This window comes from Alnus glutinosa, chromosome 7 (assembly GCF_958979055.1).
Source record: "Alnus glutinosa chromosome 7, dhAlnGlut1.1, whole genome shotgun sequence".
NCBI lineage: Eukaryota > Viridiplantae > Streptophyta > Magnoliopsida > Fagales > Betulaceae > Alnus > Alnus glutinosa.
Window position 1 is genome coordinate 27260806 of NC_084892.1, and position 24537 is coordinate 27285342.

Sequence of the window (24537 nt, forward strand, 5' to 3'; positions counted from 1 at the left end):
AAAAGATCTTCTTAATCCTACATCCTTCTCATTTGGAGGGGGTTGAGTAGGTTCAATATGAACTTGTTCCTTATGAGTTGACTGTTCTGAAATTAATTATGGTTCAAGGCAATCTGTTTGGATTTCCTTAAACATAATCAAACGTCTTTTAGATAAAGGAGCATCAATCAATTCTTGTGCTTCTTTTAATTCAATCCTTTGAGGTTAAGCACTCCCATTATGTTCAAGATCCTCTAAGAATTTTGCATTCATAGACTCAACAATTCTAGTGTTATTAGAAGGACAATAAAACCTAAATTCTTTGGAGTTGACTGCATAGCTAATAAAATGACCGCTGGTTATCATTGGGTCTAACTTCTTTATATTTGAATTGTAAATCCTCACTTCAGCAGGACAACCCCATATGTGTAAGTGATTTAAACTTGATTTCCATCCATTCCATTATTCAAAAGGTATCTTAGGGACAGCCTTGGATGGTACCCGGTTTAATACATACACAGAAGTTTTTAAGGTTTCACTCAATAGAAATAAAAGTAACTCAGAATTATTGAGCATGCTCCTTACCATGTCCATAAGTGTGCAATTTCTTCTTTCTGCTACACTATTTTGTTGTGGTGTGTCAGACACTGTGTATTGAGCAACAATGCATTCTTTTTCAAGAAATTGCGCAAATGGACCTATCATTTGTCCATTTTTTGTGTACCTTCCATAGTACTCTCCGCCTCTATCAAATCTTACGATCTTGATTTTATTTTCCTTTTGTTTCTCTACTTCTACCTTATAGGTCTTGAAAACATTGAGTGCTTCAGCCTTATCATTTAGAAAGTAGAGATACATATACCATGTATGGTTATCAATAAAAGATATAAAATATCTTTGACCATTTAGGTAGGGAGTAGGAAAAGGTCCACAGATATCTGTATGTATGATTTTAAGAATCTCATAACTCCTTTTGGCACCTTTAGTGGTCTTGTTGGTTTACTTTCCCTTTATGCAATCCACACAAGTACCAAAATCAGTAAAATCAAGATTTTTTAAGACTCCATCATTTACTAATCTTTTGATTCTCTCTATGGAGATATGTTACAATCTCCTGTGCCATAACAAAGTGGAGTTTTTATTCACAAGGCTCCTCTTTGTGCCAACACTAGAATGCAATGATAAATGATTGTTTTCAAAGTTGGGATCTATATCAATTTTGAATAAACCATCAACTTTGGTTCCACCACCAATAAAATTTTCACCTTTAAAAATACCAAAGGTAGAGTTTATAAACCAAAAACTAAAACCAATAACATTCAGTTTTGAAACCAAAATTAAGTTTCTAGAGAAGCATGGAATAAAAAAATACATTTTCCAAATCTAAAATATAACCAGTTCCCAAAATCAATCTAAAGGTCCCAACCACTTCCACATGAGAAAACAACTTATTTCCGGAATAGACCCGTTGCTCATTGCTTGCCGGTTTCCTTATGTTGAGAAAACCTTGCATTGTATTAACAATATGGACTTTAGAACCAAAATCAATCCACCATGTATTACAAAGAGCCTCAACAAAAAAAAAGATTCATGACATACTAGAGATATGATATTACCTTTATTTTCAAGCCATCTTTTGTACTTTTGGCTATCCTTCTTCATATGCACCTCTTTCTTGCAAAAGAAACAAGTATCCTTATTGTCATTTTTCTTGATTGACAACTTGTTATCTTTGTTGAGATGCGGGGCACTTTTGCCTCTTTTACTCTTTCCCTTATCATGAGTAGCCACAAAGCGAACACTTTGTGGTTTCTCATGCTTTAGCCTTTCCTCCTTCTGAACACACATGGTCAGAAGTTCATTCACTGATCATTTATCTTTATGTGTGTTTGATATCTTAAAAGGAGTGTACTCAGTCGGGAGTGAGTTCAAGATGAAATGAACTAAGAAGGACTCGGAAATATCAACCTATAGGGACTTCAGTTGAGCTGCCATGTCCCTCATTTCCATAATATGCTCTCGCACACTTCTGGATCTGTCAAAGGTTTTACTTGAGAATTTCTTCATTAGGGTGCTTGTCAACGCCTTATCAGAACTTACAAATTGTTCATCAACGGCCCACATGAACTCTGTTGCCTTATTGCATTCAGGGATAGAACCCCTAATGCCCTTAGTTACGTGGACTTTATAAACATGAGACTTAGGCAATTAGATCGCTCCCACCTCTCATGCTTTGTAACTTCTAATGGCGTACTAGTATCCGTGAGAGCGAGTGGCTCGTCCATACGGAGCGCCAAATCAAGTTCTAAACACCTCAAATAGAAAAGTAAATTTTCTTTCCACTCAAAAAAATTGTTCCCATTACGCATTGGAACAATGCTTTCTAGAATAGCAGTAGTAGAAATGGCTGCAATAATCAAGGAAAAAATTTTAATGCTATGAATTTAACTTTAGTTTAAATTAACCAATGCTAATTTAATAATAAATAGTAAATTTCAACCTATGAAGAATTACCAAAACTGAGAGCTGAACAAATTGGCATAGAGGCTGGCTCTGATACCACATGTAAGCATAATATATATAAATAAAATGTTATTAAATTAAATAAGCAGCGGAATTATAAATACCTCCAGTCATATTTTGTTCAAGCGAGACGAAGAACGAATAAATTTTCTGCAATGCCAAGAATTCTGAAAAAAAAAAAAAAAAAAAAATTTAGAGGATTCTTCTGGCCTATGCCTATTAGTGTGTCAATAGATGGATAAACATGGCTCTTTATATAGGTAAGTTAGGGACCATCGTTATTAATTGGATAGCTGATTATTCTCCTCCCATCAAGGAGAATAAATCAGAAATATTAATATAAAAAACCGTTTTGATTTAATATGATTTATTCTACATCAAATTATATTAAATAATTACCGTTATGATAATTATTTAAATCATATTAAATTTTTATATTAAATAATTACCGTTATGATAATTATTTAAATTCCAACCGTTACAATAAATTAAATAATTACCGTTATGATAATTTTTTAAATTTCAACCGTTATAACGAATTAAATATGTCTGAGGGACACATATGTAATTTCTTACAATATTACCATATTACTAAACTTTTAATAATCAATACTTTTTTTTAAACCGCAAAACCAGACGTACACTCTAAATCTAGCTTCAAATTCAAGTAACATGTACCAATCCAAACTCAATCTAATTCTACATATTATGAAGTCTGAACATGGAAATCAAACAAGAAGATCGATACAGATCTGTTCGTGCTCATACTGAAATTTAGTGCATGCAAGAATCTAGATAAGCAGCCATTTATGGCTCTGATGGTACCACTCCTCTGCGTGTGGGGGGACCTAAAGTTGATAGTTTGGTACAAATAATATATGGGGAACCTGGCCTCATGACTCGCCGGGGGTCAGTTTCTTTCTAGGAGTCCATTTCAGCGGATTCGGATCTTTTGCGTGTAGGGTATTTCAACAGCAAATTTAATTGGCTTCACTTCTGTAAAAAATATATATAGATGTATGGTTGTAGTTTTTTTTTTTTTTTTAACTGTCTAAATTTAATTTCATTCTCTTTTTTTTTTTTTTTTCATGAAAAAACTTACAATTAAATCTAAATAATTGCTGTAATTTATTTATTTATTTTCCGGTTCCTTAAAAAAGCAAAATCCAAGGATCTCTAGTAATTTTTTGCTTGAGGCACATGTGATAGAGTTCGCATCAAACCCACGTATTCAAGTAAGTGGCCAAGTAGTTTAAAATTTATTTGGACAGATAAGTTCACATCGGTTCTCTCACAATGAATTGCCTAACAATTTAAGCAGCAAATTATTGAATAATTTAATCTAAGCAAGTAAACCAAAACAATCCCATTTTATAAAAGCATTTAAATTACTAGCCATTCAAATAGGTAACCCAAGAAAATCCTCGTCCCCATGCCAGCAGAGACCCAGCAGTACTGGTTGGTCTCTTTCTCTTATCCGAATTCGCTTTATCCGTGTGGTCATTTATCACAAAATATGAAAGCGTAATATTCTTGCTAAGGTGCAAAATAAGCTTCGGAAACGTAGCCAACACTTTTTATTTTGAATTCAATTTTGGGTTGGCTAGGAGGCTAGGAGCCTAGCTACCTTGATGGAATTCGTATGAAATCATACGTGTGCAAATTGGAATTTCCACGTGAGACAATCTACTGCAATTCAAACAATCAATTTTAAGAAATTTCTATCCAAAATCACAACCTTGTTATAAGTTGACATATATATAAAACATTACAAATTAAGTTTTTATTTTATTTGATTTAATTAAAAATAGCTAAACCTTGTGTTTATGCATTCCAATGAAAGCCATTCAAGGGGTGTGTGAGAGAGAGAAGAAGCTAGAATAAACATATGACACGGGCCTCTCCGCTCCTTGCCGCCATTATTCTCATTTCTATTGAGCCCCCATGTGCCGGCACGTTACTTGCACGCCCAAGTCAGACGCTGCTTTCCACAGCTTTTGCTGCTCTTCGACGCTCCTCTCCTTCTCCCCCTCCACCCGCTCCGCTTCGTGTCGCTTTCGACCTCCACGTGGCTTGCGCCCAAGTTAGGGTACCATCCTCGTCGCAGCTTGTCCTTGTCATCATCCATGCCTTGTTGCTATTGGGACTTATTTTGTATTTCTTTTTCTTTTTTCTTTCCTGACTTTCTTCTTGTTGTTTTTTGGATATGGTTTTCTTGAATTTTGTTGTTTTATCCTGTGATATAGATTTGTTTATAGAGTTTTTGTTCAAATTATAGTAGTGTCTCCCCCCTTGTTTCCTTTATCTAGAAGAGGTTTGATTAGGGTTGAATGGTTTCTCGAGAGTTATGCTCTTACTCGTGTCCCCTTTATTGGGAGATCAAGTAGGGTTAAAGGATTTCGTAAGAGTCATGCCCCTGTCTTATTCTGTTTTAGTGCCTATACCGCCTTATGTGGCTCATTTCATGGCTTTTGCCCAAGGTTTAGAGTATCGGGATATTTTTGACCCATTTGGAGTAAAAAACACACTCATTTCCTATTTGTTGTTCTAAATTTTTGTATTGTTTATTTCGTTTGTGTTTGTTGTTAGGAAGTCCACCCCTCTTAATCTATTTATTCATTGTAACCCTTCTCATTTTTAACTAATAATGTATTTAAAAATAATAATAATAATAATAAACATATGATTGTTTGTGCCCCTACCAACCAACAATAGAGACGAAGGATTTGGGAATGATTTATGAAAATATATATATATAAAAGAATATCATTTGTTGTAAGCCAAAAAATATTCCGTAAGCCAAAAAATATTCCTTTCAACAAATGTAATGGAACAAATATATATATATTTTTTTCCAAACGCAGTTGGAGTTCCCTATATTTAAGAAAAATAGTTGGAAAACCGTTAGGAATGCGCTAACCTAATTTTAAAAAAACCTCAATCCATTGTAAGTAATAGTTGGTACAAAGCGTTGCAGCATGTTCCACATGGCTTTCCATAAAATTAAAAGGGTATGAGTGGATTTGGGAATGATTTATGATAATAATAATAATAAAATAATAATCTAAGATAAGAAGAGCATTATTGTAAACAGATAATTATTCTGCTATAACTTATCCTTGGTACCAAGCGTGGTTGCAGCATGTCCTACATGCCTTCCCATCAAAGTCAAACGGCATGAGTGGATGCATCGATTAGTGATTACCCTTTGTCCACCATTCTCTAAACTCTCCACCATTCTCTAAACTCCTGAAAAGACAGTTTTCCAAATTTAGGTAAAAAAGTAATCGTCTTCACTTACTTATTTTAACCCAAAAAAAAAAAAAAAGTAATCGATTAGTGATTAGCCCCGTGTTTATTTTTTTTAAAAAAAATTTATAATTTTTTTTTTTTAAAGATATAAGTAGGGTTATTTTAAAAATTTTGACAGAATTTAACGAAAAATTTTAACGAAGGACCAAGATTAATTTTTTTTTTAAAATAGATACCTTAAATTGAAATGTTTTAAAATTTATGTATTTTCTTTCAAAATGGATAAAAATTCAAGGGTTATGAGTGAAATTCTTCTTCAAAAAAAAAAAAAAAAAAAAAAAAAAAAAAAACTCTTGAACTCATGATAAGATTGACTTTAAAATGTAGGTGTTTTGATAAAAAAAAAAAATAGTAAAAGTAAATTTTTAAAATAGAGAGTTTAATATATGTTGATTAAAATGAAAAAAAAAATGTAATTAAATTGAAAAAAAAAAAAATTGTTGAAACAAATGTGAATGCTTTAAACCCTTCTTCTACTTGTGTATTTTTATATCTAAGATTCGAGTGCTTTACAGAATGCGCTTGATCCAAAAAGCATGGTCCTAGAAAGCAATGGGCAAAAGATCCACTGACTATTCCCATGATACTTTGCCTCCTTCCCTGCATGTTAATTGATATGAGTTAAAATGAATAGTAAATTCCAAGATTTTATGGCGTTTATAAGAAAAGATCTTCTTTAAATTAAATTAGAAAAAAAAAAAATTCATAGTCTAATCGATTAAACTGACATTTGTTTTTAGAGAATATGATTCTTGCTAATAGAACTAACAGAGTAAGGGTTCGTTTGGATTTGCGATTTCAAAAAAGTGCGATTTCAAAAAATGATTTTTAAAAACGCAGTTGAGCATTTGGCAAAATCGCAGTTTGGCATTTAAAATCATAGGTTAGCCTTTTAAAATACTGCGTTTTTAAAAAAGCATCCAATTGCCTGCGATTTGAATAAGCATTTTTCTGCGTTTTCAAATTGCAATTTTTTAAAAACGTAGTTTTCAAACGGTTCATTTTCTGCGATTTAGTTTAAAATGACATTTTTTCTCTACGAAATCGCAATTTCAAACACACCTTAAGTGAGAATCACGTATTCTAATAACATATGTTAATTTAATAGACTAAATCGAAATAATTTTTTCTAATATAATAAAATTTGTATGAAAACTTTATTCTTGGAGATTAGGAAAGAAAAAAGAACTCATTAGAAAGTAGTACGCTAGTATTGATGAAAGTGATGCAATTTATCAAAGCAAGCGTGTATATATCATTGTCTATATATATATGTTAAGTTGTTTCGTACAAATATAGAATTAATTCTTAATTATAAGAAGCAATAATGATGAAAAACAAAATCATATAAAATTAAGCTTTTCTTCCAAATTAAGTTGTTAAAAATTCATTCAAATCAGTTTATTAAATTAACATGTAGCATGTGATTTCACGTACTTTAAAGTTGCGGGCTATACGCTAATCGCATGTTAAAATTAACTTGCGGGTTATACATTTTCAATAATCTTGAAAACCACACTTTTATCGCATTTAGTTGAGGTGATAGTATCGGTTAGCCTTTTAATAAACCCTTATTAAAAAAAAAAAAAAAAATTAATTAACATAATCAAATTAGCATAATAAAATAAAAATGTGATTTGCGTTGGTTTTAAAGAAGAGGCATGCTAAATGAATAGTGTATCTCTTTTACATGAATCATCTAAAAAATGAGATATTTGCAGAAAAGAAGGGACGGGGGCCCAACCGCCCAAGTGAGAACGGACAACCCGAGCTTTGATCCGCATGGAAAAGGGATTAGTCATTAGTGAGTGGTGTCAAAATCGATTCACTAATCATTACTTCTCCATCCCACTAACCCCTCACAGTAAAAATAAAATGATTTTTTTAATTTATGGGTTTGAGTGTTTGACGAAATCTAAACGGCTCGCTCTTATTGGCTGGAACCACCTCACCGCACGTTCACTTTAATCGGTCAAAAAAAAAAAAAAAAAAACTTGCCAGAAGAAACAAACGCACAGCAGGAGAGGAAACTGGAAAAGGGAAGCAGAAAAATCGAAGTGCGGGTCGTGTCGGGCAAGAAGCGGGTCAAGAGATTGAACCCTCACCCAGCCGACAATTCCCCGTTTGAACGGGACGACGTGGGGGGGTCTTGTAAGGAATATGAGTGACACTTTTTCCGTTTTACATACTCTCTCTTCACCCCAATATATATACCATGGTGGCTTGGTGGCTCCACCACCACCACTTCTTAGATTGATTTTGGATTTCAACTTCTCAACAATCTCTTCACCTTTTCTTTTCTTTTCTTTTTTTAATTTTTTAAATTTTTTTAATCTTAGGATATATTTATAATGTTTATTAGAAAACAAAACAAAACAAAAACAAAAACAAAAAGAAAAAGGCATCAAAGCAGCAAACTTCACCCTTAGACTATACGACATTTTAATGGTCCACTTTGATTATACAGAAAGTAATGACCTTACTAAGCATGTTGAGCTGATCGTTATTGATCACACATGCCCTTCTCAAATCGATAGACTTCAATAACATAAAGGTTCATGTTTGAATAGCATAAATAAATCATTTAATTATACTTTTAATATTAGTTGTCTCAAAATTTTAAATTGATAAAAAAAAAAAAATCATAAATTTAATCATTTAATTAACATTTTAATTAACACACATTCTCATGACGTTATGGATACGTAATTAGTATGTTAACATGTCACTTAAAAATTTCAAATAATATGTTATCGTCTATCTCATTAGATCTAACAAAATAAAATATTGACCATGAATTAAATGGCTTCGATCTAAGTTTTGTTACGTGTAGGTTTAAACTCCCTCTTAATAATTAAAGTCAAATACATGAAATATTTAGATAAGTTATAGAAATATGATTTGAATTCAAGATTTCTGCTTTAATACTATGTTAAAGTATTACTTATCTAATAAAAAATAATACGCTTAATTATTTAATTAATATTTTAACATTTTATGTTAAGAATTTTTTTATTTAGTCATCGGTTTTTGTGGAAGTTTTCCAACGTTATTTTGTGAAGTGTATTGATAGAATCAAGTGGCATTTTAATAGTAAATGATGAGAAAGAGAGAGGGAGGCGAATGCTTATCAAATGTATTTATTAAATCTTTTATCCCAAAGAAATTAAAAATAAACAAAAGAGGAGGAGAAAAGTTTGAATTATACGATAATGGGGATTGATGGGTGGGGCCCGGCTACCGCTAATGGGCCACTCCAAGCCGTCCGATGAAAGGGCATCTTTTGTATCATGAGCCGGCGAGCTGTGGGGCAAAGGGTTCAATTGTGCGCGTGTTTTCTTTAAAAGCGTGCGAACACTTGGCGGGGTCACCATAATGGCTCGGCTGCCCCTGAGCGAGCTTTTTCGAGACGACACGTGCCCGGCTGCGCCGAACCAGAGTAAAGGAGCCGATAAAATCATAATGGGCCTCCATTTGCTGCATTGGCTGCGCTGGGCGGCCCACGCTAAAATGTAATCCAAGTGTATCTATCATCGGAGACTGTCAGCCCCACTCGCTCAGGACGAGCGTGATAGTAAGTTCTGTCAAAAGCCTCGTTACGCAATCCACCGGCTGAATTAATTGGAGATCCACGCGATGTGGTGTGAGATTGGGTTCGGCTTCTCTGCATTGATTGGGGGACAGGGAGGAAGGTGATGGAACCTCGATGAATTAAAATCCAAATTGAAAAATGAACTCAGTGAGGGGAATAAAAGTGGGAAAATAAATTCCCGGAATTATTGACTGAGATTTGGATCTGAGCTCCTGCATTTCTCAAAAGCTTGTGTATAATTATGGGAAATGGACTCGTGGGAAACAGGTTCTGAGTTGGAAATTAAGAACACTGCCACGGTAATTTATAATAGAGTAATACTAGAGTTCACATTAATTTTCCATACTCATATTTAGTGCCGGTTGACCTATATGTTTTAAATGGCTTATTATTATTATTATTTAATATTAAAAAAAAAATATTATGCACTTTTCTTCGTTTATCCTTTATGGTTTTTTCATTTTTTTTTTTAAGAAAAATATTTTTTTAATGTTAAAAGATGAACCGGGGACGGACACTTGTCTATCATTTTTCTTATTAAAATTGCTGTTTTCTTGGGATCTTTTTCTGTTGGGAAATGCTAAAGATCTTCCATTCATCCCCCTTCATCATCCTCTTTTCCTTAAAAAAATTGATTTTTATTAAAAAGTTGTCTCTGATGTTACATCAGAGACAACTTTTTGATAAAAATCAATTTTTTTATTATAAAAGGGTGATAAGGGGGGATGGGGGGAGGATACGTAGAAGGGCTCTTTTCTGTTTGTTGTTAAGCCAGTTTTTTTGGCTTAGGGTTTAGGGGTCTTCAACTCCCTTTATCTGTACTGGCCTTTGGGCTTTTTCTGTTAATTTAAGTAGCAGATGCTACATGTTCGAAAAAAAAAAAAAAGACTTATTATTATTCTTATTTTTAAATAATTGGCATTCTAAGTAGATGTGAAAATAGGATTTTAGGTAGTGAGGGTAACATCAAAAATAAAAATAAAAATTGGAGAGGTAAAAATTAGACTTTAAAAGAATTATAGGGTTATTTAAAAAAATTTAGGGGAACATTTTAAAAGAAAGCCCCCAAGCTTCTTAGTAGTTACGCCTATGATTGTAAGCCATTTAAAATACATCTTATTAGTCGATGTGATGTGATTGTAAAGAGTAACATTTTATTTATATATATATATATGTTGATGCAAAAATTTGGATGTGAGACGTGTCAACTCCTGGTTGATCTTCGGACTCCGAATAGATGGAAGCGGAAAACCTTGAAGTAACCTCCTCTACGTCCTGCAAGACAAAAGGAACGACGGGGTTTCCGGCCGTGCCCCCTCCGACGATCAAATTAGTATGAACTTAATAAGGAGGAGAATGAGAGAAGTTTGTTAAGATTAGAGAGAGTTTATGATTTTCCTGTATTGTATTTTTCTGTATTGACCATCTTTTATTTGTTTCCTTTTTTCCCTTTCTTTATCCGTACAGTCATTTATCACCCTGAGATGCTTATCTTTTCTCAATTAATTTCCTTCGGCTGTCTCAGACAGTCATCTCAAGCCACAGTTTATACTTTCTCATATGGCGGCGGTTGTTTTTGATTAGCAGGATCAAAGACTTTAATGAGGTGATCCCCTCATTAAAGTTCTCATTTAATGCTCCGTTCCTCCTCTTCCTCTGTCCGGATTTACCCTGATGTAGCCGTTGAACTTCGCGCTCTTTCGGGATCAATGAAAATGTTTTTTATTTTTTTTTTGGGAAATTTCCCTAACAATATATAATATGCTTCAAATATAGAACTTAATAAGAAAATAAAATCATACTTTTCTAATGAAAGAAAGTAAGTTAATAAATTTGAAAAACAGCAAAGCTAGAGAAATTTTCTTTAATCCAATTCATTAAACTAAGTTGTGTCTAAAATATAAGTGAAAATTAGATATATTTATAATCTTACATTCATTTTTAATGAAAAATATACCTAAAAAGCACATTCATTTTGTACAATATTAGTTTTAGATTGAATTAAAAAAAATTTATTTAAACCAATTTGAAAAAAGCTGTCATTTAAATATATTGCAAATAATTTTATTGAGAAATATTATATATCACACTAATATCTTACTTAGTTAAGATAGCCATTGGATGAGTCCTAGTTTTTTTTTAAAAAAATAATTCAATGGTTATATTAGACTCTACCAGGTTAGCATATTAAGATATAAATAAAATAAATGTGTGTGACTGTGTATATTATTACTTAAATTTATAAAATGAGAAAAATATTAAAGATTATTAAATATTTTTTTTTTAATTTTTAATTTTTTTTAAAAAAACTCTCTTATATTTTAAAGCTTAAAAAAGAAGAAGAAGAAGAACAACCAGCGTATAATCTTAGCCGTTGCAGCGGGTTTTGGGGCTATAAAAAGCGAGGTCCATGGTGTAGTTAGGTCCTTACTGATGAGAACAACGTCCCACTCACTTTGATCTACAACTTCTCTGTCACTGAACGGAGACCCAAGAATCGAATAGGAATTTGGAATACAGGGAATTGGGAGGGGGTCCGTCTCTCTCATCCTTGCTCCAAGGGGCTTAGCTTTACTTTCTTTCTTTAAGAGAGAGAGAGAGAGAGTGAGAGAGAGAGGGGAAGAGGTGGGGGGGAATTTCAAAGGCAAAGAAAAAGCAAAAGCATAGGATTATATATAGGGTATTTAATGTTCTGGTCTTGTTTTAATTGTTTATATATACTGGGTTGAATAGGAGCCAAAAGGGTCTTTTTCCTCAACATCTGGCACAGGCCTTTGAAGCGGCTGCAGAGATTTTTGCTGCTTTTTGAGGTCTCGCCGTCTTTGGGGATGCGGCACTGCCTTTTCTCTGTGCAAATTGGTGGCGCATTAAAGAAGGGGCTTTACTGAGCTGAGTTTAGTTTTTAAAGGAACCCACGGAAACTCTTGAAGCAGGAGATTTTGCCATTATTTCGACGCAGTTAAGGCACTCTGTGAGAAATCTTGGGATGAAGAATTCTTAATACTCTGCCTCTCTCAACTGTACCACCATACTCAGCTCAGCCCGTGCTTTATCTACAGCAAGTTGTTTTGCCATTCGGAAAACAAGGAACAAGTGACAATACTCTGTCATTTTGTTTGGAAGGCAGATCTGTGGTAGCTTCAATCTTTTAGCGAAAGAGACTTCTCGAACGAGGAAGTTGAAAGTGGTAGTGAGTTTTTCTCTTTTGGTAGTCTTGTTCGTGAACAACATGTTAAATTATGCTCCTTTTGTTTCCGAACTTCCTTTGTGCTTTGTTTTTGTTCTTTTTTTCTTTGTTTTGTTTTTTCTTTTTTGAAGTGCGGAAGGAATTTTCTGATAGTTGGATCTGGGGTCTTATACTCTTATTGGCTTTCGTTTTCTGGGGTTGCGTTTGATTGTAGATTTTGTCTCATTTACTGTCTTACACATGTTTCAGATCTACCCGGATTTAGACGTTGCCTTTTGAGAAAAACGGAGACAATGTTGCCTCAGAAGCAAGCAGAGGAAGCAATAGTCTCCAACTTTAGCGAGACAGAGCATGAAGGGAAGGAGCAAGAGAAAGAGGAAGACCATTCCATGTTTAGCGTCAAGACCTTTCTCTGGCATGGCGGCTCCGCCTGGGACGCCTGGTTCAGCTGCGCTTCCAATCAAGTAAACCCACTAATTTGTCTGCGTGAAAGAGAGAGCACTGATCTTTCTTTCTTCTAAACGACTGACTTTTTGTTTGTTTGTTTTTTTGTGTGCTTTCTCTACAGGTAGCGCAAGTGCTTTTAACACTACCCTACTCTTTCTCTCAACTGGGTATGCTTTCAGGCGTCTTGTTCCAGATATTCTATGGATTGCTTGGGAGCTGGACGGCGTATCTAATTAGTGTACTCTATGTAGAGTACAGAAGCCGAAAGGAGAAAGAAAACGTCAGCTTCAAGAACCATGTCATACAGGTTGGTTTTGCTTCTCAGAACCACCACCACCACTTATTCCTAATCAAAAAACCAAGCCGCTAGGAAATGGGAAAAAACAAAAAACACTCTGATAAAGATTTTACTGTAGCCAAAACCCTTCACTCTTTAACTGTTTTGGATTGCAGTGGTTTGAAGTGCTTGATGGTCTTCTGGGTCCGTACTGGAAAGCAGCGGGGCTTGCTTTCAACTGCACTTTCCTCCTCTTCGGATCTGTCATACAGCTTATAGCTTGTGCTAGGTAAGATCTTTCAATCAAATTTCTCACTCAATTGGGGAAAATCTGAACTGGGTTTTGTTGGATATGAACAAATTTTTGTTGCTAACTGATGTGAGCAGTAATATATACTACATCAATGACAATTTGGACAAACGGACATGGACATATATCTTTGGTGCTTGCTGTGCTACCACAGTGTTCATACCTTCATTTCACAACTACCGAATTTGGTCTTTTCTGGGCCTTGGAATGACCACTTATACCGCCTGGTACTTGGCTGTAGCAGCTCTTATTCACGGGCAGGTAATTGAAACCAGTTCTGCTGATCTTTCAGCCTTTGTCATTAGCTTGAAGGAGTATTAGTTTCTGGGTTGTTCTTGAGATTTCCTGATAATTTTGGGGTTGATTTGTTATTGCAGACTGAGAATGTGCAACATTCGGCTCCAACAAAGCTAGTGCTGTATTTTACTGGAGCTACCAATATACTATACACGTTCGGTGGTCATGCTGTCACTGTGTAAGCTTATCTTTTTCCCCCTCCATATTATCCTCTTTTACTCTTCTTTCACTTGTTTCTACACGGCTTGTGTCTGCAGCTTTTGCCGGCCATCTCGGTGTTGGCGACCCACAGACAAAATCATGCATTCTACTTTTGTTTGCTAGGAAACAACATTACCCCCTCCATCCTTTTATCTAGGAAATATGCACAGTAAAATGTCTTATGCTCTAGTTTAACCATGTGAATTATATTCTTTGTCTCGGCTAGATTCTGACCTTCACCTGGTCCCCCTGTCTTCATCTGTAGAATAATAACCCTCTCATATGATAAATATTTGTACATTTTTTTCCCTAATCATGCCATGGACTAAAGCAATTAGAGTTATCAGCTGCCCAAATTTCACTAATTTTTTTAATGGTTTTAAATAAATGTGAAAATAGTTTTAAGTATTTTGTATTTTAAGTTGTTTTTACCTTTTTTTTTTTTTTTTTTTTTTTTTTTTTTATTAAAAAGTAAAAAAGGAACTCGGAGTTGTAGGCCACCTGTCCCGGGTAGTTGGGTTGGTATCTTAAGCTACCCGCTATCCGAGGCAGGTAGGCCCGCAGTCCCTCTCTTAAGCTTGGGGCACTTTGGTAAAATGCTTTTTTACTTACAGGCACAGCTGTTTCCAGTCTCTGTCAAAGGCTTACAAAAGAGTTGTTTTTGGGATAAGCGCTTATGATTAATGTTTAATTTGAAAATGAATGTTTGATGTCGTAAAAGCAAAGTATAGGAAAAGTGAAGGTGAAACGTAATTACACGATTTTAGCTGTTTTTATTTTTTTTTAATCCCATAATTTACGGGGGGAGGGGGGGGTGTAAAATTTACTCTGATCAGCGAAATGTGTGGGTAAAATTAATGTTTCAGGGAAATTATGCACGCCATGTGGAAGCCTCAGAAGTTCAAGTACATTTACCTAATGGCCACTCTCTACGTTTTTACACTAACGATTCCCTCGGCCGTTTGCGTTTATTGGGCGTTTGGCGATGAGCTCCTCAACCATGCCAACGCCTTCGCTCTCCTCCCCAAAACCCGCTTTCGTGACGCCGCCGTTATCTTGATGCTCATCCACCAGGTATTAAGTTCAGACTACTAAATTAAATTTTCTAAGATGTAGTGTTTAATAGACTGAGTAAGAGGAATTTCATCGAACACATTTGTAAGAAAACTTTGTCCTTTCTTAGAAGTCTAACATTGTGCTATATTTTATGGAATGTGTGCAGTTTATAACATTTGGGTTCGCATGTACGCCGTTGTACTTTGTGTGGGAGAAGGTGATAGGGATGCATGACACGAGGAGCATATGTTTGAGGGCACTAGCAAGGCTGCCGGTGGTGATACCAATATGGTTTTTGGCAATAATCTTCCCGTTCTTTGGGCCTATAAACTCCGCCGTTGGGGCTCTTTTGGTCAGCTTCACCGTCTATATTATCCCATCTTTAGCACATATACTCACCTACAGAAAAGCCTCTGCCAGACAGGTAAAAAAAAAAAAAAAAATGTATTTTTTTCTGCATCCCCACTTGCCCGTGCTACCCTTCTGGCAATGGCCCTTTTTCCATCTGGGCAAAGCTGTATGCTTTCGTTATTTATTTTGGTGGGCAAGTTGTAATTATCTTGATCCATTGAGTGGGCATTCCCTCCCACATTCCACAGCTTCTGTGCCCACTAAAAAGAGAGAAAGAGAGAGGGTGCTGCAAGTGTACAAAAGCATTTAAGGTCTGGATTTGGAAATATTACTAGAAGAATTGAGATAGGTGGCATGTCCCTTTCATTTAGTTATAGCGGCTACTCCTGGAGTGTTTGTACTTCGTCTTAGATGAGCTGGCTGACTAGACTAACTTGGTTTCAATAATTCAACACCATAAACTGTCAAGAAACTCCCTCATGTAGTTGGCATACCTGTTATAATTAGTGTGTTGTACAGTTTTAAATCGAGTTTGGCTTTCTTCCCGTGAAAAAAATCACCGGAGGCGAGCAAATGGGTGCTTGGTGTGGGATTTAAGTTGACCTTTGTTTTTGACTGTTTTTGCAGAATGCTGCAGAGAAACCTCCATTCTTTTTACCAAGCTGGACTGCTATGTTTGTGGTCAATTCGTTTATTGTGGTGTGGGTTCTGGTGGTAGGGTTTGGGTTCGGTGGATGGGCAAGCATGACCAACTTTGTGAGGCAAGTTGACACATTTGGGCTCTTTGCCAAGTGCTATCAGTGCAAGCCTCCAGCACCGCCTGCAGTGGCAGCCGCCCCGCAGCACTGAGCTAACTAAGATCAACTTGGCCCGCACACCCGCCGGCCTGCCGGCCAGCCAACATCTGTCTTTCTCTCTCTGTCTCTCCATATTTTGTATCATACAGGGGAAGTAGTAATATTTCCCCTACATGTGATGTGTGCTGGATTTTTCCTTTTTGGATCTTTTTTTGTTCTTAAATTTAGTTGATAAAATAGCGTGTTGTGATGATTTCCTTTGCCATCGAAGCATAGACTAATTAAATCAGATATATATATGTTTAGATTTTCTCTTTTTGCTCTCTCTTTTATTATATGATTTTGTTGGTGGGTCTTCGCTGTTATGGCTTCCAATCTCATTATTACTACCATGTTTCCGAAGCATATCTTATAAATATATATATATATGAATCATGGTATGGGCCTCTTTGGGTTTTTTTAATTCCAACGTGGCTTGATCCCAGCGGTTGTATATGGACATGTTTGAATGGCACTTTTGACCCAAAGATTCCATTTTGAAAGGGCGTGGCGTACGTGGAGCCGCCAGCCTCTCACATTAACATGGGTTGCACGTGGGCTCATTTGTTTGTCACGTGCCACTCTTTGCTCCTTAATATTCTGTACATAAAATCACATGTAGACATATGCATGAACATTGAACACCTTCTCCTAGGGTTTATGTTCTTGTTCATTGAACCTATTATAGTCAGCCTTGTCTGTGAATCTGGATCCAAGACCTCAGCCTGCTTAATTAACTTGTAAATACTTTTAGTTCCTTTTTTTAATCATTTTTTCATTGCACATTTTCCTCATATTAAGGGCTGGCCTTTCAATAAAGAAAATGTGGTTCTGTGTTTCCATTGAAAGTGGGATCAGTATCATATCTCCATTTCAAAGTATTTCATGATACCGAATATATTCCACGTATTTAATAATTTATATGCCAGTAGAAGAAATGGCTGTAATGTACCGATAGATGTGGCATGTTTTAAGTTACTTTTTCATGTCAGTCATTTAAAAAAAATAAAAATTAAAGTGTTAGATACTTAAAGCATACGAGATTAATCATGGCGAAGTGGGTGTCAAAATCTAGTGTGAAAAGCAATATTACTCGTGCTAGTAGTTTCCAATTTTGATGGACCAGGCGCTACCATGCAACTATGACATAACTTTATCCACCTCAACACATTCTGACATAGCTAATTTGCACCTTGAAGCCGTCATCCCGCCTCAACCAATCTTAGCTCGAACATGTAAACAACCAATACTTACTCCTTCCCTTGGGACATCTAATTATAACAAATATGGCTCGAATCCCTTATATAAAGAGCAAGAAAATGGATACGCTAAAGTGTAATGGCTTTCGCGCTAGCTTGCTTGTCCCTTGCTTGTTCGCTAGCGCACTACGACTTTTCAGCCTCCTTTTGCTTTGCTGGGGAGAGACCATTCAATGGATGGTGTCCAATTTTAAAGGGAAATTCCTTTTCAGCCACGAGTGTGTTGCCAAGTGCCCCCTAGGAGGGTAGTCTACCACAAGATCGAGTTGGAGAATGAAGCCAACCCCCTTAATACTTGAATTGAGGCTGGGTTTAACAGAAGAAGCTGGCTAACAAAGCAAAGGTAAACATAGCCAGAAGGTATGATTATGCTGTGGATTCTCCTTGCGAACTTGGTAAACGAACAAATGGGTGGTCTTTTCAAAAATGTTAAACAAAACTCTCATTAGGGGGCTATTAGCCCTGTCTATCAAGTATCAACAAATGATATAAGATTAGAAGTGAATTGTTACGTAATGAATATGTTGCAACATTATTTAAATTTATTTCACTTAAATTTAAATTTTCAAATGAATATAATTTATTTCACTTAAAATGAAGAGAATCTTACTCCTGGCGCTAGCTGATAAATGAACATTGATTGCAAAGCTTTAGTATTTTCAAAGCACTACGAGCTGAAAGTGAAGGGAAACAGTGTTTGGAGTATGACACCCAGATCGAAAATGGATCCAGGTGGGTGTAAACCTTGATTCTTGATTCGTATCTTGTTGCTGTCCTCTTTGAAGTCAAAACCCACTCATTGAAAAACTAGAAAAATCTTAAATATGTTTGAATAAGAATTGGCATATATATCATTATAAACGTGAAAATCATAAAGGAAAATTGGCTGTAAGAGTAGTCTAAGATCGATGGGAATAGGATCCTCTTTGTTTCAAGCGAAGCGAACATAATTTATTTCACGGCTAATGCTTCGTTTCTTAATTTAGGCGTAAACATTTTTTGAAAAATATTTTTTTATGTTTTTCGGTGTTTAGTGTAACCGAAAATAGTGGTCAACATAAATTATTTTCAGTTTGATCTTAAAAGCCTATTTAATTTTTGGAAAACGATTTACGGTATTAAAAATCGTAAATTGTTTTATGGATTTAAACTCTTCATTCTTGCTAGCATGTTTGTTGAAATCCGCCACCTTCGGACATTGGAGTTTGTTAGTAGTTAGAATCTACCGCTGAAGATCCTTGAATTTTGATATCCGATTACCGAAATCCAGCTGCATTAGCCGAAATTTGGCACCCGCCGCCAGAATCCGACAACCCAGATTCTGACAAAACAAGTCGGAATCTAGCCAAAAATCTGCTTTTGCAAAAGTGAAGGAAAAGCTTTCAAGTCAACCCAATTAAGTCTTTGACATAATTTCAAGCTCGTAAGTGACAAACTTCAGGTCGTTGGTCTACTTGAAGTGAAATGATAAGAGAGTTTTATTTTTTAAGGTTAATACAACCTCAGTCTTTCCTAGGGTGCATCTTTAATTTGTGCTTGCATTGGCGGAATATGGCCAGCCCATTGGGCTTAACTAGGTTCCTTTTTAGGCTGGACCACCCACTTTAAGATCCAAGCCTAGGGTGGCACTCATAATAGTCATCGGACAATCTGATTTTGACTCATATAAGTTTCTACGTCACCTCTAAATAAATAAATATAAATTTTATTTAATTGCAACAAGAGTTGGATTGTTGACCAAATTTTTCAAAGAGTTTTTATTGGACCCGAATTGAGACTACTACCCCTTCCAATTCAATTTTAAGTAGGATTATTCTCGATACATAGATATATATTAAAAAAAATGATTTTAAAACCAATGAACATTGCATCCTAGGAAAGCAAATAGAACCCTATAGCCCTGCAATTTAGAGCTTATTCAAGCCAAAAAAAACAACAATAATTCATGCTTGCTTAAATAATAGGATCGGTTCTAGAACTTTTCTTTGCCGTCTATTTGATTGAAGGGATAGATGTTATGAAAGTAAAATTCTACAACATGTAGACTTACATAATTTGCATTAGTTTATCTTACAGTAATCATAATTTAATTCAGTAAAAATAGTTATAGTTGTAGTACTACGGTGCAGAAGTTATTTAGTAGTAGGTTTCTTCAAGTTAGAGTTGGAGTTATCTCCAGGTAATTTATTTGTATTATGAGTTTATCATAGGGTAGAGGTAGGAGTTTATCTCATATTCTATGTTTTTGTAATTCTCTCATTTATATGTGTGATTGATTAACAAAAAGAAAGCAAAATTAATTACAAACCTTGTGTTTGAAAATGTCTCAGAATCTAAAAGGTTTAGGTCCCCTCAGAATCTAAGGTCTAGATTCCTTCAAAACCTATTAAATTATCCCGTTGCGTGTTCGAGAAATCATTCACGTAGCAATTTGATATCAAAACCAAGTTGCTCAATGGCGAATCCAAGATTTGATTGGTTGGAGGACAACAATTTGCTAGCCTCAAGGATTGATGAAGAAGATGGAAGAAAATAATTCCAAGTTGCTTAGCCTTCTCTTAAAGAAAGTGTTGGATGCATACAAAAATGAAGTCCAATGCCCTTAGCATCTAGAAAATCCAGTAGCACAGAGCATACCACACCATTGTGTCGTTAAGGCCACACTAGCATCGGCGACCAAGTTTGAACAAAATGGTGTGCACCATCAATACGGGTCATGGCGAGAATTGTTTTTTGAGAAGAACCACAAGATGCATCATGTTCCATACCAGTTCTTTGCACAAATCATGACACTTGCAGACAAAACCACGGTGAAGATGAAGATCTCCCGCAACAGAAATTGAAGCGGTTTTCTGAGGAGGAAGTGAACCCACCTTTGGGATGCCCACCTAGGAAGCGAATCAAAAAGAGGATTTTCTGATTTTGCCCTTGAGGATAATGACAAATTTAAGGGGAAATGAATGTTATGAAAGTAAAATTCTACAACATGTAGACATAACTTGCATTAGTTTGTCTAAGAGTAATCGTAGTTTAATTAAATAAAGATAATTAAAGTTATCTATCTAAGTCAGAGCCTTTTAATTATTGGTAGTACTATATGGCATAGAAGTTATTTAGTATTTAGTAGTAGGTTTCTCCAAGTTAGAGTTGGAGTTATCTGGTCTCCTAGGGTTTCCTCTTGCTGAGTGACCACTAGGTCTTTTCTGTCTCCTTCTGATCATCGGTGCATGAGTTTTGTCTGGGGCCACATTCCTTCTTTCTTTTCTCTTCCCAGTGGGGGAGTATGACATGAGGTAACGGGGAATTTTTGGGGGGTTTCCCTTTATCTGAGGGGGAGCAGAAGGGCATCATAATCGTTGAAGGAACAACACAGATCCTATGTGCAAAGGGCTCCAAGTGTATTGTGGGAAGACTGGGGGTGCCAAAAAAACTTAACAAGGAGGTTTTCAAAGCCATCCTTATACGTATTTGGAGGCCGGCAGGTTGAGTGGTATTCAAGGAAATTCTTGACAATCTATTGTTATTCGAATTCACTGAAGAAGTGGACAAACAAAAGGTCATGGCGGGGCGACCTTGGGCCTATGACAGGACGCTTCTAATCCTCAATGATTTTGATGGGAGACTAGCGCCATCTCAGATGGAGTTCTCAGTATCTCCTATATGGGTCCAAATCCATAATATACCTCTTGGATGCATGAATAGAGAAGTGGGTTTTCAAATAGGGAGTACCTTGGGGAAGGTGGAGGACGTCGCAGTGGCGGAGGATGATGTCGGATGGGGGCGGTACTTGCGTGTCAAGGTGGCCATTAACCTTTATCAGCCGTTGGAACGAGGCCAGACTCTCCTAGTCTCTGGAAACTCATGCTGGGTTTCTTTTAAATACGAGAAACTCCCAGTCTTTTGCTTTCGCTGTGGGAGGATCATCCATGGACCAAAAGGGTGCTCTGATCAAAGTTCAAAAAAGATTAGTCATGAGGAGGGATCAAAGGGATGGGGGTTGTGGTTGCGAGCCGATGATCTAAAAAGGGGGCCAGAGTTAACGGAAGGGCAGAAAGATGGTTGCCCTGTTTCCCCGGTGAGACATAAACACGGCCAGGCGGAGGAGGGCCAGAGGGCGGAGCAGTCAGATTTGGAAAGTAAGCAAGTAGCGGAAAATCGGGATGGCCATTCAATGCACTGTCCATCACCCAAACGGGCTCCCCGATCCCATGCAAAACGGAAGATTCGGCTCATGACCATTTTGGTAAGTTAGAGGTGAACAAGGAAAGCAAAAAAAGGAAGGTTATGGCTGAATCAGGAAGATTCTCGGAGAGTTATGAAGGAGGGCGTGCAATAAAAGGGAATAAGTCGGATGGCGTGGCGCTTTTTACAAATGGGCCCCGGAAGAAACAAGCTGCCCCAAAGGGACCTCCACGCAGTGGGCCTCCAAAAAATGATGGATTTAAATTAGAAGGCCCTCATAGCCGGTCAGGGGTTGCCAGTCACAGGGATTCATACGTGGCTTCCAACAAACTTATCCATGCAGCGGATGTCGTGGAAGCTGGAGAACCACGGTTTCCTTGGGGATCAAAAGTCTAACTTTCCGAAGTTAATAATCTACAAGTTGTCCACAGTCCAGGGGAAGAGTTGGATGAGGAGGGAGGTTTTATCCAAAAGCAGGTATCCAGCCTTCCCAATCCACCCTCATTACCAAATGAGTCTCAAGGGGCTTCGGGAGGTCTACGAGGTGGTAATCTGAAGTATTGGAAGAGGAAGGCTCGTGAGGAGGACTCGGTAGGGAGAGAAGCTCAAGCTCATTTTTCAGGAGAGGTGGAGAGCAGGCAGGGAGATCCATCCATAAAAGAGAATAGTGGTGAAAACAACGGAAGCAACATTTCCAGGTTTGATTCTCATTCCCGGAATGAAGTTTCTGATGTATTATTGGTGGCGGCTGCACAGCAGTCCTGCCAACAGCCATGAGTTGTTTGAGCTAGAACCGCCGAGGGCTTAGGAACCCTCGAGCAGTTCGGGACCTTTGCCTGTTGGTGAAGCCAAAGCAGCCCAATTTTTTGTTTCTTATGGAGACAAAAATTCGGACCAACAAATTGCACGTTTTGAGGAGTTCTTTGGGTTATAAAGGGCTTTTTTCAGTAGACCCGGTTGGGAAAAAAGGGGGGCTTGCCCTCCTCTGGAAAGTGGCTTGAGGAGGTGGAAATTGTGAATTACTCCTTGAGACATATCAATGCTTATATATCAGTGGGTGATCGGGGAAGTCCATGGATGTTCTCAGGTTTTTACGGTGATCCTGACCAAACTCAAAGGGAGACCTCTTGGAAATTATTGTACCATCTCAGCTCGCTCAGTCCCTCTGAGTGGCTTTGTATGGGGGATTTTATTGAGATTGTGGCCCAGTCTGAGAAAGTGGGTGGTTGAACTAGAAGTGAATCTCAGATGGAGAATTTTAGAGCAACACTGCATGACTGTGGGTTGGGGGATCTTGGCTATAAAGGACCGAGTTATACTAGGAGAAATAAAAGAGAACTTGGTGCTTTTATCAAAGAGCATTTAGACAGGGCTGTGGCTAATGAAGAATGGTGCAACAAATTTCCAGATTTTGAAGTAGAAGTTCTAGTAGCCCTAAGTTCAGACCATAATCCTATTCTGCTGACTCTATGCTCTCTTCGAACCAACATCAAACGTCCCAAGGCTTTCAAATACGAAGCAGCTTGGCATGTGGATGTTGAATGTGTGGAGGTTGTAAAAGCGGCTTGGGGCAGTGATATTGAAGATGCAGACTCTCGGATTGTTACACAGGAAAAAATGGTTAAGTGTAGGGAAGCCTTGTCGGAATGGAGCAGAAACAAATTCGGGTTAAATGGCAGGAGAATTAGGGAGCTGACTAGACGGTTGGGAGTATTGCAACATCATGAAATCCCGGATAACTTGGAATCTATAAAAAACGTCGAGGAGGAAACACATCATTTGTTGGAAATGGAAGAACTGTACTGGAAACAGAGAGCAAAGTGCAACTGGTTCCAACATGGAGACCGCAATACAAAGTTCTTTCACGCCTGGGCCACTGAGAGAAAGCGGAGAAATCATATAGAGCGGATTCATGATGAAACGGGTAGGGAATGGACAAAGCAGGAGGATATTGGTTGAGTTTTTACAGACTATTTTCAAGGCCTTTTCTCCTCGGATGGTCCAGTGGGCATAGATGAATGTCTTTCTATTCTTACTCCGAGGGTTACCGGGGATATGAATGATTCTCTAACTAGGCCTTTTCTTCCAGAAGAGGTGGATAATGCTTTGAGGCAAATGCAGCCCCTGAAAGCTCCAGGACCTGACGGTTTTGGGGCCTGTTTCTTCCAACAGAATTGGGCTATGGTGGGGCCAGACATTAGGAAATATGCTTTGGATTTTCTGAACTTGGGGATTTTCGACCCCGCTTTAAACTCCACCCATATTGCTTTGATCCCTAAGTTGCCCAATGCTGTTTCTGACAGTGATTTCCGCCCGATCAGCTTATGCAATGTGGTCTACAAGATTTTTGCCAAAGTTCTGGCAAACAGACTCAAAGTGGTGCTCCTTGCTATCATTTCGCCTCAACAGAGTGCCTTTGTTCCTAGTCATCTTATAACGGATAATATACTTGTGGCGTATGAAGCTTTACATACAATGAAGACACGAATGCGAGGTAAAAAAGGTTACAAGGCAATCAAAATAGACATGAGCAAAGCGTATGATAGGGTTGAATGGGCTTTTTTGGAAGGGATAATGCGAAGGATGGGTTTTGATGAGGTATGGATCGCACGGGTAATGGCTTGTGTCTCAACTATGTCATATTCTATTCTTATTAATGGGAATCCTATAGGTGTCATCACTCCTTCGAAGGGCATAAGGCAGGGGGACCCCCTCTCTCCCTACCTTT

General features: G+C 37.0%; 2 protein-coding genes across 3 annotated transcripts; both read left to right on the forward strand.

Moving 5' to 3' along the window:
* The first annotated feature begins 11812 nt into the window (after positions 1–11812).
* LOC133872527 (auxin transporter-like protein 2) lies at positions 11813–16645 on the forward strand. 2 transcript variants are annotated; one of them, XM_062310055.1, is made up of 9 exons: positions 11813–12596; positions 12843–13057; positions 13162–13347; positions 13494–13606; positions 13705–13888; positions 14005–14102; positions 14992–15199; positions 15348–15605; positions 16160–16645. In XM_062310055.1, exons 2-9 carry the CDS (start codon positions 12887–12889, stop codon positions 16379–16381), a joined length of 1440 nt encoding a protein of 479 aa, XP_062166039.1. In that variant the 5' UTR covers positions 11813–12596; positions 12843–12886; the 3' UTR covers positions 16382–16645. The 2 variants fall into 2 exon arrangements, with proteins under 2 accessions (XP_062166039.1, XP_062166038.1); XM_062310054.1 differs by having other exon boundaries at positions 11813–12593.
* A 6412-nt stretch (positions 16646–23057) lies between these two features.
* Positions 23058–23768, forward strand: LOC133873397 (uncharacterized). The gene has a single exon (XM_062311109.1). It carries the CDS (start codon positions 23058–23060, stop codon positions 23766–23768), a length of 711 nt encoding a protein of 236 aa, XP_062167093.1.
* Positions 23769–24537: the final 769 nt, after the last annotated feature.

Coding starts and splice junctions, on each gene's coding strand:
- LOC133872527 (XM_062310055.1), top strand. CDS start 12,887: ATGTTGCCTCAGAAGCAAGCAGAGGAAGCAATAGTCTCCAACTTTAGC. Junction 13,607..13,704: donor CAGCTTATAGCTTGTGCTAG/GTAAGATCTTTC, acceptor TGATGTGAGCAG/TAATATATACTACATCAATG. Junction 15,606..16,159: donor GAAAAGCCTCTGCCAGACAG/GTAAAAAAAAAA, acceptor CTGTTTTTGCAG/AATGCTGCAGAGAAACCTCC.
- LOC133873397 (XM_062311109.1), top strand. CDS start 23,058: ATGGAGAATTTTAGAGCAACACTGCATGACTGTGGGTTGGGGGATCTT.